Raw genomic sequence first — 13088 nt, forward strand, 5'->3', positions numbered from 1 at the left:
TAAAGTACAATAAAATATACAATACAGATTATAGGTGTCAGGTATATAGGTATTCACTCTTAAAAATTCTTTCTGCTTTTTGTTATGTTTGAAAATTTCCATACTGAAGTATTTGGCAAATAAAAAATAGTGGTAAGCATAATTCCAGAAATACATAATTTTATAGTCTTAACATTGATAACATCTATCAGTTGGGTTAATAACTAAAAGTGATCATTATCACAGTATAAAAAATGCAATAGATACATTCTATTTTAGACCAGAGGAGAAGTAGCTATAGGAATAAAGTATAAACTAAAGATAAGGATACACATTGTAACACTTTGAAGTATTCGACTATAGGGAGCTTTCTGAGATGGCAAATATTGTACTCAGGGGAGACTATGAGAACATCCATGATGTAAGTGGTAAAAAAGATTCTTGTACTGGTTGGGAAACTCAAAGACCACTAAAATGTTTTCTACATTCTTAAAATTCTTCTATAGTACCCAATGAAAATTAACTTTAAACTACAGAAGTTAGTAGCCAAAAAAAAAAAAAAAAAAAAACCCAAAAACAAAAACAAAAACAAAAACAAAAACAAAAACAAAAACAAAAACAAAAACAAAAACAAAAACAACATGAGCATGTCTAGAGCATTCATCTCTCCTGACCTTTCAGGAACTCTAAACTCAAATATCCACTTTCTACCTGACATCTCTCATGGATATCTAATAGGCTTCAGAAACTTAAAGCCAGAGCAGGACTCTTTACACTGTCTAATAAACTTAGTTCTCCCCTAATCTCCATTTTAGTAAATTACACAATAATCCACCAGTCATTTAGGGGGAAAGCCTGGGAGTCATCTTTAGCTACTCTCTCCTTCTCACTGACCTGCATTTAATCTATTAAGTGCTGCTGTTTCTATTCCAAAACAAACTCTTTATCTCCACAACCACTCCATTCTAATCCAACATTATCCCTTATCTGAATCACTTGTTTCTATATAAATAAAGTGGCAATATATAACAAAAATAATTTTTAGTGAGGACTTACTAGGTTCCAGGTACAATGGTTAATAAAAAAGAACAAAACAGTCTGTGTCTTCAAACAACTCACTATCCAGTGAAAAGATATATCAAGTACATTAGAATGTGTTAAGAGTAGAGCAGAGGTACATTAAAAGGTGGTATGGATGATTCAGCAATTCCACTCCTGGGCATATATCCAAAGAAAACTATAATTTGAAAAGACACACGTACCTCAGTGTTCATAGCAGCAATATTTATAATAGCCAAGACATGGAAGCAACCTAAATGTCCACTGACAGATGACTGGATAAAGAAGATGTGGTGTATATATACAATGGAATATTATATAAAATAAATGAATGAAATAATGCCATTTGCAGCAACATGGATGGACCCAGAGATTACCCACACTAAGTGAAATAAGTCAGACAAAGACAAATATCATATATCACTTATATGTAAAATTAAAAAAAAAAGACAAATATGAACTTTTTACAAAACAGAAATAGATTCAAATTGGTTACCAAAGGGGAAAGGTGGGGAGGGATAAATTAGGACTTTGGGGTTAGCAGATATAAACTACTATACATAAAATAGATAAACAACAAGGTCCTACTATACAGCACAGGGAACTATATTCAATAGCTTCTAATAATCTATAATGAAAAAGAATATGAAAAAGAAAAAATACATATATACATATAACTTAATCACTATGCTGTACACCAGACACTAACACAACTCTGTAAATCAACTGTACTTCAATTAAAAAAAAAGTGGTATGGAAATATAACAGAAAATCTGTTTTTTTCCCAGAAAGTTAAAGAAACTAAATTTGCGATTTTTTAAAGACAGATTGTTTTATTTTAGCTTTATGTTAAATTGTTAAAAATAACAAAAAATTGTTAAATTAAAAGCACGATATTTTAAAAACATTTTATGACCAGAACTTGAGACCTTATTAACAGCCTAACCAATAATTCTGGTTCAAAACATTAAAAGTATGTTTTCTAAATATAAAAATTAAGGATAAGATTGGGGGTTGGAATGCAGGGAAGAGAATGGGGCACAAATGCTAGAAGTAAAACAAACAGGAACAAAAAATAAAGGAGAAATAATAGAGTAGTCAAAGAGGTGAAATTAAGTCTGAGAGGTGTCCACTATATTTGGAAATCAGGTCATTAAGTGATTTTTTGGGGAAAAAATCTCAATAAAGTAACAGGGTAGAAGTCACACGCACAGATTGAAAAATGATTCTGAAAAATGATGAAATATAAGTATCAACTAGAGGCTTGGATCAAGGAAGTTAGTTCAAGATGCAACAGCCGAAAGGGGGAAACAGCACTGAAGAAATAACCAGAATATGCACTCAGAACTAATGACTGAGAAGACAGTTGTCTATCACTACACTAACCAAGAAATTACATCTTTAGAAAGGAAGAAAACAAAACAGATTTCTCCAAATAAATTGTTTAGACAATAAAAGGGTTATCAAAAGGTTCATTTATATAATAAAAATAGGAAATAGGAAAGAACTTACACTTTATCCCCAATTTCCTCTGCCATTCGAAGAATTTCAAAGAGAAGTACCATTTTTCCAGAATGTTCTAAAACCTCAGCATCAGCATCTGTAACAAAATCTTTGTACCAGTCTGGAGCTGGGCTGCTTGGATTAGAAGAGGAAGTAGCTTTACCTAAACAAAATAAATGAAACATAAATAAGTAGGCAAATAAGGGAAGAGGCTGAAATACCCCAAGACAGGAATTAAGAAAAGATCAAGAGAAACAGATATAGACCAAACCGACCCAGGGAGAGAGTGAGAAAGAGACACTGGCAGGGATTCAGGAGAGGGGAATGAAACACTTACTAACATACACAGGGAGAGACAGAAAAAAGACTACCCCAGGAGAGAGAATTCTATACTGTGAAAGACACAGGGAGGTGGGGGAGGTGAGGTAGAAGGGACAAACCCACCCTGGGAGAAGGAGATAAAGATTAGAGAATCTGAGAGACACACAAAGATGTATACAAACATACACAAATGCACGCAGAGGAAACAAAAACATGGGGGTGGGACACCAAGTGATAGAGTAAGTAAGAGACAGATCCTGAGAAAGTGCAAGTATGAGAACAGAAACTAGGGGCTGGGGGCTTAGAAAGATAGAGACTCCAAGAGATGAATCTAAGAGAGAGTATAATCCCCAAAGCACACCCCAAGAGACAGGGACCAGGAGAGAAACACCCAGAGACCCAAAGGGGGTAGGGGAGAGGAAAAAAGGAAGGGAAGGGAGACCGACTCACCTAGAGATCAAAAGAGAAAAGATCTTAGGGGCAGGAAACGTTTCACTATGCTACTAGAATTCTGGAAATCTCAAACAAGGACTGACCCCAGAATCACTGTATCATGTTAAATCATTTTGCTCTTATTTTCCCTATAAACTTTGACAATAAAAGTTATAATGAGAAAGTAACACAAAATAATCTATGAAAGATATAAATAGTTCATTTCAAAATAAGGAATGTATATATTTCTGTACCTTCTCTCAATTGTCTTTGAATGCAAAGTACTTTAAATTTTTATATATTTTGTTATAAAATATTTTACATATTCAGAAAAGTATATAGAACATAATGAAAAGCAGTGTTCCCACATTTCATCTTCATTAAATTTTAAAACTTGTTATATCTGTTTCTGATACAGTTGAAGACTAATATGTGACCCTACCCAATACTATTCTCTTCTTTCCCATCCTTTCTGAGGCAACTAAAACCCTGAATTCTATATTTACTGCTTATGTATGTTTTTATATTTTCACTACATGTGTCACTAAACTGTGCATTGTTTCATGTTTTTAAACTATATGTAAATGGTACCATACTGTTTGTATCAATCTATAACTTTTTTACTCTAGTTTTTCATTTTCCATGCAAAGTTGAGACTTATTCAATAAGTCTAACTGCCGTGTAGTATTCCAATGCATGAATAATTTATTAGTTCTTCTAGTCACATTTAGATTATTTCTCACTTTTTGCTACCATGAAATAACTGCAACAAACACTTAATGTTGTCACATTTTTCTAGAATGTTGTCTACTTCAGCTAAGCTTAAAATTTTCTGGTATAAAGTTATGCTTATGATTTTTAAAATATCACTTTAAACATACCTAGTTTATATTCTTATCAAATAGTCCTATTCGAGATTTTTGACAATCTAATCACGTTGTTTTGTGTGTTAACTTTCTCAGGTTGACTAACTTATTTTATTGCTAACTTTTCCTAATGTTAATTGTTTCCTCAGGTATTCAATAATTTTTATTGTCATTTTACATTCAGTATAGCTGTAACATATGTGAGAATCCTCAGTAGCCTGGGTTGACATCATACAACTTCACAGTATTTCTGCATATGCTTATGCCAGGTGCTCCAGAGGATCACCAAACCAGAACTACTCTTGAGGTTAATATTTCAGCTTGAGGTTTTTAGACTATGTAAATAATGACTATGTAACTTCAAACCATAAACTATGTGACAGAAAGTCCATGATTGTGAATCTTAGGAAACTACTTTCCAAACCCATAGCCCACGGTGACACAAATGAGCTTCCTTGTTATCTCCCTGGATTGACGAGCAAGTTTTTTTCTGTCTTATTTTTCTGTGGAGTAAGTACCCTTTGAACAGATTCAGCTTTAATCTGGGTTCTAAGAACTCTCCACTTTATACAGAGCTCAAGGCCTTGTATCTTATACCTAGATGGGTGAAAACCAAAGCTGCTACTCTCAAGACTAGCCTATCCCTAGGGCTTCCATAGCATACCTTCTAGAACTTACTGATTAGGATAACAGTTCCCTCGGGCTTCCATAGCATACCTTCTAGAACTTACTGATGAGGATATCAGTTCCCTCTTTCTGTCTGGATCCTGGTGATTTACATTACTTTTACAAAGCTCATTATGCATTTATATTTAAACCACAATAAACTACCACCTAAACGTGTCACATATTTGCAAGATTCTGTATCTTTCCTTGAATATCTTATATTACATTTTCTCCCTCTTTTCTTGGCAAACTTCTGTTCATATTTTACTATCCTTCAAGACTCAACTAAAATTGCATCTTAGAAAAGCCTCCTTGAGAGGGTTGCCCTTGACTGCTGTCTGGGAACTTGAATGGTAAAAGTTCCCCATACTGATACAGAACTTTTCCTGAGAAGAGAGGCTCAATGTGCCAAGATTGTGTGAATACCCGTTTTCTTTCTGGGAGCCTGGAATTAGTAAGAGCCAGGCAGAAAGTGCCTATGTCACCAGTCCTCAATAAAAACCTTAGGTACTTAGTCTCTAGTGAGCTATGAGCTCCTCTGGTAGACAACACTTCACATATATTGCCCTAACTTGTTGCTGCAAAAATCAGTACATCCTGTGTAAGTCCACTGGGAAAGGACACTTGGAAGCATATGTCTAATTTCCTCTGGACTTTGACACATATGTGCCTTTTCCCCTTTGCTTGTTTTGCTTTGTACCCTTTCACTGTAATAAACCATAGTCCTGAATATGACTATATGCTGACTCCTATGGATCACCAAACCTGGGTGTGGCTTTGGGGACTCCAGACACATGCTTATCAAACATATGTTGACTAAAATTCCTTTCTACAATTAGTCAACTGGCAAATAATCAGTGCCTTTGGGAATTCTGCAGTTCCACAGATTGCACAAAACTTTAACAATGGTTACTCATATTTAATAAAGGTAATTTATCTAAGGTGAAAATGTCACCAATCACAAAAAAAGAGCAGAAAGTTAGTACAAATGTAGCATCTAGACAAGTCTCAAAGCTTAACATAGGTGACAATTTTGGTGCAAATACAAGAGTTTCCATTCTAATTTTAATCCCATTGGATATAATCACAATATTTATAGTAATCTCTAAAAAAAAATAGCAACCCATAAAAATATAGGCTACTCCAGTGAATAAACATCCTGAATATATCATTAAACCTACAACATACAAATTTCATGCTGAATATTCTTATTTTATCATCAATATGGATTAATCATAACTTCTGTTATAACTCTGTACTGTGTATGCATACATGACAAATGGCAGTGAATTAATAAATCAAAGCCACTCCTAAATATCTACTCTGGATATCACAAAATGCTTAAAAGATAAGGCACAAAGGAAATACAAACAAATAGAAAGCAACCCCATTACCCCTAATTTCTTGAAGCAATCTAAATATATATTTAACTACCACATTTGCAACAAGATACATTGTAGTTTTTTTTTAAAAGGTACCATATGATTAAAATATTCTGCGTGTATATAGTAGTAGAATGACAAACTCCATTAAGTGCATTTTCTGATATAACCCAAGCAGAGACAAGCACATAGTAAGCACACAATAGGTCTCTGTTCAAAGAATAAATGTGGTATATTAGTGCTAATATTATGGTCCTAAGACATATAGAAGGATTATATCACAAAAGTTATCTATACAATAATATACACATTTTATTTTATTACTGAGTTATAATTAACATACAATATTTGTATGGCATACAACATAGTGATTTGATATTTTTATACACTATGAAATGATAACCACAGTAAGATCAGTTAATATCCATCATCATATAATGTTGTTACAAAATTACTGACTATATTTCTTATGTGTACATTAAGTCCCTGTGACTTACTTACTTATTGCTGGAAGTCTGTACCACTTAATCCCCTTCACCTGTTTCATCTATCCCAAGATGCACACTCCTCTGGCAACCATCAGTTTGCTCTAGGTATCTGAGTCTGTCTCTACTAGTTTTGTTTGTTTGTTCATTTGTTTTGTTTTTTAGATTCCACATATAAGTGAAATCACAGTATTTGTTTTTCACTGACTTATTTCACTTAGCATAATACCTCGAAAGTCCATCAATGTCACCATAAAAGGCAAGATTTCATTCTTTTTTATGGCTTAGTGGTATCCCATTGTGTGTGTGTGTGTGTGTGTGTGTGTAAAGCACATCTTATTTATCCATTTATCTATCAATGGAAACTTAACGTTGCTTCCATATCTTAGCTATTGTAAACAGTGTTGCAATGATTGTAGGGGTACATACATATTTTTGTACTAGTGATTTTGTGTTTTTCAGATAAATACCCAGAAGTGGAAATGCTGGATCATATGGTAGTTGCACTTTTAATTTTTTGATTTTCTAATATTTTCCATAATGGTTGTATCAATTTACATTCCCACCAACACTGCATGACAGTTCCCTTTTCCCCACATCCTCACCAACCCTTGTTGTTTCTTGCTTTATGGTAATAGCCATTCTGACAGGTGGGATGTGGTATCTCACTGTAGTTTTGATTTGCATTCCCTTGATGGTTAGTGATGTTGAGGATCTTATCATGGGCCTGTTGACCATCTATGTGTCTTCTCTGGAAAAATGTTCAGGTCCTTTGACAAGTTTTTAATAGAGACTTTTTGGATACTGAATTATGAGTTATTTATATTATTTTAGATATAAATCCTATGGGATATATCTATGCAAATAGATATCTTCTCCCAATTAGTAAGTTCCCTTTCCATTTTGTTGGTGGTTTCCCCTGCTGTGCAAAAACTTTTTAGTTTGATATAGTCCCATTTGTTTGATTTTAATTTTTTGCCCTTGCTGAAGGAAACAGATCCAAAAAATTTTGCTAAGACCAATGTCAAAGAGCATAGGACAGCCTATGTTTTCTTCTAGGAATTCTAAAGTTTCAGGTCTTTTAAAGCCTTTAATCCATTTTGAGTTTATTTCTGTATATGGAGTAAGAAAGTGGTCCAGTTTCTTTTGCATATAGTTCTCCAGTTTTCCCAACACCATTTTTCTGATGGCTCTTTTTAAAATTTTATTTATTTATTTTTTAAAGGGGGAGGTAATTAGGTTTGTTTGTTTGTTTAAAGATGAGGTACTGGGGATTGAACCCAGGACCTTGTGCATGCTAAGCATGTACTCTACCACTTGAACTATAATCCTCCCCACTCCCAGCACCATTTATTGAAGAGACTCTCTTCTCCATTGTATATTCATGTCTCCTTTTGTAAGATTAATTGAACATATGAGCTTGGATTTACCTCTGAATTTCCTATTCTGTTCTATTAATCTATCTGCCGATTTTTGTGCTAGTACAATACTGTTTTGATTACTAAAGCTCTGTAGTATAGTTTCAAGTATGGGAGTTTGATATCTCTAGCTTGGTTCTTCTTTCAAAGATTGCTTCGGCTATTTGAGTCTTCTCTGGATCCATACAAATTTTAAGATTGTTTCAGTTCAGTCAAAGATGCCATTGGTATTTTGATAGGGATTGCACTGAATCTACAGATGACTTTTGGTAGTCTGAACATTTTAATGATATTGATTCTCCAATACATGAGCTTGAAGTATCTTTCCATTTTTTTTTTGTGTGGTCTTCAATTTCTTCCCTCAATATCTTATAGTTTTCAGGGAATAGATCTTTAACCTTGGTTAAAATTAAACCCAGATATTTTATTCTTTTTGATGCAATTGTAAATAAATTATTTTCTTCATTTCTCTGATAGTTCATTATTAGTGTACAGAAATGCAACAAATATTTGTATATTAATTTTGTATCCTAGAATTTTACTGAATTCACTTATGAGTTCAGTGTTTTCTGGTAGAGCCTTTGGGGTTATCTATATATAGTATCATGTCATCTGCAAATAGTGACAGTTTTACATCTTCCTTTCTACTTTGGATGCATTTTTAAGTTTTTCTTGCCTAAATGGCTGGGGCCAGGACTTCCAATGCTATGTTGAATAAAAGTAGTGAGAGTGAATATCCTTAGCTTGCTTCTGATCTTAGAGGACAAGCTTTTAGCTTTTCAGCATTGACTGTGATGCTACCTGTGGGATTTTCATAAATGGCCTTTATTATGATGAGGTATGTTCCCTCTGTACCCACTTTGTTAAGAATTTTCATCATAAATGGAGTTGAATTTTGTCAAATGCTTTTCTTGCATCTAAAAAATGATGATCATTTAATTTTATCCTTTGTTTTGTTAATGTGGCATATCACACTGACTGATCTGATTTGCAGATGTTAAACCACCCTTGTATCTCTGGAATAAATCTCACTGATCGTGATATATGATCCTTTTGGTACATTTTTAAATTCGGTTTGCTAAGTTTTGGTGAGGATGTTTGCACCTATGTTCATCAGGACTATTAGCTTGTAATCTTTTTTCATTTGTAAATATTTTCTCCCATTCTGTAGGTTGACTTTTCCTTTTGTTGATGATATCCTTAGCTGTGCAAAAGCTTTTAAGTTTAATTAGGTCTCATTTGTTTATTTTTGCTTTTATTTGCATTACTCTAGGAGCTGCTTTGAAAAAAATATTGCTGTGATTTATGTCAAAGAGTGTTCTGCCTATGCTTTCCTCTAGGAGTTTTACTGTATCCAGTCTTAACATTTAGGTCTTTAATCCATTTTGAGTTCTTTTTGTATATGGTGTTAGAGAATGTTCTAATTTCAGTCTTTTACAGGTAGCTGTTCAGTTGTCCCAGAACCATTTATGAAGAGACTTCTCCATCATATATTCTAGCCTCTTTTGTTATAGATTAATTGACCAGAAGTGCTTGGGTTTACTTCTGGACTTTCTATCCTATTCCACTGATCTATGTATCTGTTTTTGTGCCACTACTATACTGTTTTGATCACTGTAGCCTTGTGGTATAGTCTGAAGTCAGGGAGCATGATTCCCCCAACTCTGTTCTTGTTTCTCAAGATTATTCTAGCTATTTGGGTTCTTTTCTGTTTCCGTACAAATTTTAACATTTTCTGTTCCAGTTCCATGAAAAATGTCATTGGTAACTTGACAGGGGTTGCACTGAATCTGTATATTGCCTTGGGTAGTAGTATGGCCATTTTAATAATACTGATTTTTTTCCAATCCAAGAACACGGTATATCTTTCCTTTTGTTTATGTCATCTTCAATTTCTTTCATCAGTGTCGTAATTTTCTGAGTACAGGTTCTTTGCCTCCTTAGGTAGCCTCTTTCCTAGGAATTTTATTCTTTTTGATAAGATGGTAAATGGAATTGTTTCCTTAATTTATTTTTCTGCTATTGTGTTGTTAGTACATAGAAATGCAACTGATTCCTGTATATTAGTTTTGTATCCTGCAACTTAACCAGAATCATCGATGAGCTCTAATAGTTTTCTGGCAGTGTCTTTAGGATTTTCTATGTATAGTATCATGTCATCTGCAAACAGTGACAGATTCATTTCTTCTTTTCCAATTTGGATTCCTTCTATTTCTTTTTCTTTTTGATTGCTGTGGCTAGGACTTCCAAAACTATGTTGGATAAGAGTGGCAAGAGTGGGCATCCTTGTCTTGTTCCTTATCTTTGAGGAAATGCTTTCAGCTTTTTCACTATTAAGTATGGTATTAGCTGTGAGTGAATTCCTTTATTTTTATGTTTGGATTCCTTTCTCTTTACTTTTTTGTATATCCATTGTAAGTGTTTTTGATTTGTGGTTACCAGGAGGTATGTGTATGTATCTATGTATGTATGTGTGTGCATGTATGTGTATGCAGCCAATTATTGTAAGCTGATAGCCTAAGTTTGAAGGCATTCTAAAAGCACTATGTTTTGTTCTTTCCCTTCAGCATGCTTCTGAAGATCCTGTTGTCACCATGGGCTGCACCTCCCACTACCCAGTGTTACCAGTATTGTAAGAACAATTCCTACCCAGAGTCTTGCTTCTGCCAAGGTGACCCTGATGCCAAGATCCACATCTTTCACCTGGGGCAGAAGAAGGCAAAAGTGAGTAAGTTTCCACTCTGTGGTCACATGGTGTCAGATGAGTATGAACAGCTCTCCACTGGAGCCTTGGAGGTTGCCCATATTTGTGCCAACAAGTACATAATGAAACACTGTGACAAATGTGGCTCTCTCAGCAAAATACAGCTCCACCCCTTCTGTCAACTGCATCAACAAGATGTTGTCCTGTGCTGGGGTTAAGTTCCAGACAGGTATGTGGGGTGCCTTTGGAAAGCCCCAGGGCACAGTGGCAACAGTCCACACTGGCCAAGTCATCATGTCCATCTATACAAACTGAAGAACAAGGAGCATGTGACTGAGGTCTGCAAGATCAAGTACATCCCTAATCATGGCCCCCTGGACAAATGGCAGGCTAGCATCATGAGAGCCTTGGCATTATCCACTCCTTACTCATGCCCATGAATAAATCCTACTTTCTGGTTAATCATTTAATTAATCAAAGCATTACATGTTCACTTGCATATTTTATGTTTCTGCTGTCATGTATCTTTTTGTTTTCTGTATCCCTTAACTACTTACTTAATTATAGCTGATTTTTACTACTTTTGTCTTTTAACCTTCATACTAGCTTCTTTAAGTAGCTGATCAACTTCCTTTACTATATGTTTACTTTCATCAGTGATTTCTTTTCATTTCATATATTTTCTTAGTGCTATATGTGTCCTTTTCTTTTCTACTTAAAGATGACCATTTAATATTTCTTGTAAGGCCAGTTTATTGGTGATGAACTCCTTTAGTTTTTGCTTGTCTGGGAAACTCTCTCTCCTTCAATTCTGAATGATAACCTTATCAGGTAGAGTATTCTTCATTTTTTTTCCTTCAGCACTTTAAATATATCATGGCATTCCCTTCTGGCCTGCTATGTTTCTTCTGAAAAATCAGCTGATAGGCTTATATGGTTTCCCTTGTATATGATTAGGTGCTTTTTTCTTGCTGTCTTTAAAATTTTCTCTTTAACTTTTGACATTTTAGTCATGATATGTCTTGGTATGGGTCTCTTTGGGTTCATCTTGTTTGCAATCTCTGTGCTTCCTGTACCTGGATGTCTGTTTCCTTCCCCAGGTAGGGATGTTTCCCGCCATTATTTCTTCAAATAAGTTTTCTGCCCCTTTGTTCCTATCTTTTCTTTCTGGGACCCCTGTAATGTGAGTATTAGTATGGCTGATATTGTCCCAGAGGTCCCTTAAACTCTCATTTTAAAAAAATCTTTCTTCTTGTTGCTGTTCTTATGTGGTGATTTCTACTATTTTATCTACCAGATTGCTGATCTGTTCTCTATTATCTAATCTGCTTCTGATTCCCTCTAGTTTATTTTTTATTTCAGTTACTGTATTGAGTTGATTGTTTTTTTCTTATATTTTCTAAGTCTTAGTTGTAGTACTCACTGAGTTCCTCCAATCTTCTCCCAAGTTTGGAGAGCACTCTTATGAATATTTCTTTGAACTCTTCTATCAGGTAAACTACTTATCTCTGTTTCATTAGGGATTTTTTTCTGGGGTTTTGTTTTCTTCTTTCATTTGGAACACATTCCTCTATCTTGTTACTTTGTTTGACTCTTCTTTTTTGTTTCTGTAAATCAGGTGAAACAGCTACCTCTACTGATCTTTAAGAAGTAGTCTTCTGTGGAGGCATCCCCTGTGTAGACTGCTTGTGCCTAGAGGCATTAGCAGGCTGGTTGGGGCTGGACTGGGCATCAGCTGGGGTTAATCCTTGGGGAGCACTATGCCCAAGGCTTCCTTGGTGGGGCTGTGGAGCATGGAACAAGCCCAGTCCAAGGGCAGCCTCTTAGGGAGTACTGCACCTAGCACTGCCTAGGTAAAATGGCTGGAGAGGACCTGGTCCGGGGGTCAGTCCCTGGAGTGTTGTGCTACAGGCCACCTTGATTGGGCAGCTGGAGCTGGAGCACATACGGCCCAGGAGGAGTCCAGTGGGAACTCCAAACAATTGCAATTACCAGTACCTCAGCTCCCTATCAATTTGGCAGAAACTCTAGGGTTAGTAAATGGATTTCCTTTACATAATAATCTAGATAGCTTTAAAGTTTTTCTGCTATGTCCCATAGTGAGTATGTCTGCATTTAGGTCCCTCAGTAATATATCTCCCTACTGTAGATCACCATGAAAGAAGAGGGGTTCCCATGGATACCATGCTTCTGACTTTCCTACTGGTTTCTATGTGGTCCTTCTATTAGCAGAACCATGTCATGCAGCCTTCAGGTCTTCTTCAAGAGGAAAT

At 35.2% G+C, this 13088-nt stretch overlaps 1 protein-coding gene across 8 annotated transcripts in view; it reads right to left on the minus strand.

Annotated features, from left to right (window-relative positions):
• ATRX (ATRX chromatin remodeler) overlaps window positions 1-13088 on the minus strand; it is a 228239-nt gene that overhangs the window by 59365 nt on the left and 155786 nt on the right. For 6 of the 8 annotated variants that reach the window (XM_045513405.2, XM_045513404.2, XM_045513401.2 and 3 more), the window contains 2 exons: window positions 10761-10814; window positions 2551-2704 (listed from right to left, as the gene is read on the minus strand). In XM_045513405.2, coding sequence (XP_045369361.1) covers window positions 2551-2704; window positions 10761-10814 — 208 coding nt within the window. The remainder of the gene's footprint in view (window positions 1-2550; window positions 2705-10760; window positions 10815-13088) is intronic. The other 2 variants (XM_010950601.3, XM_010950598.3) reach the window with 1 other exon arrangement.

Source organism: Camelus bactrianus, chromosome X (genome assembly GCF_048773025.1).
Source record: "Camelus bactrianus isolate YW-2024 breed Bactrian camel chromosome X, ASM4877302v1, whole genome shotgun sequence".
Taxonomy (NCBI): Eukaryota; Metazoa; Chordata; class Mammalia; order Artiodactyla; family Camelidae; genus Camelus; species Camelus bactrianus.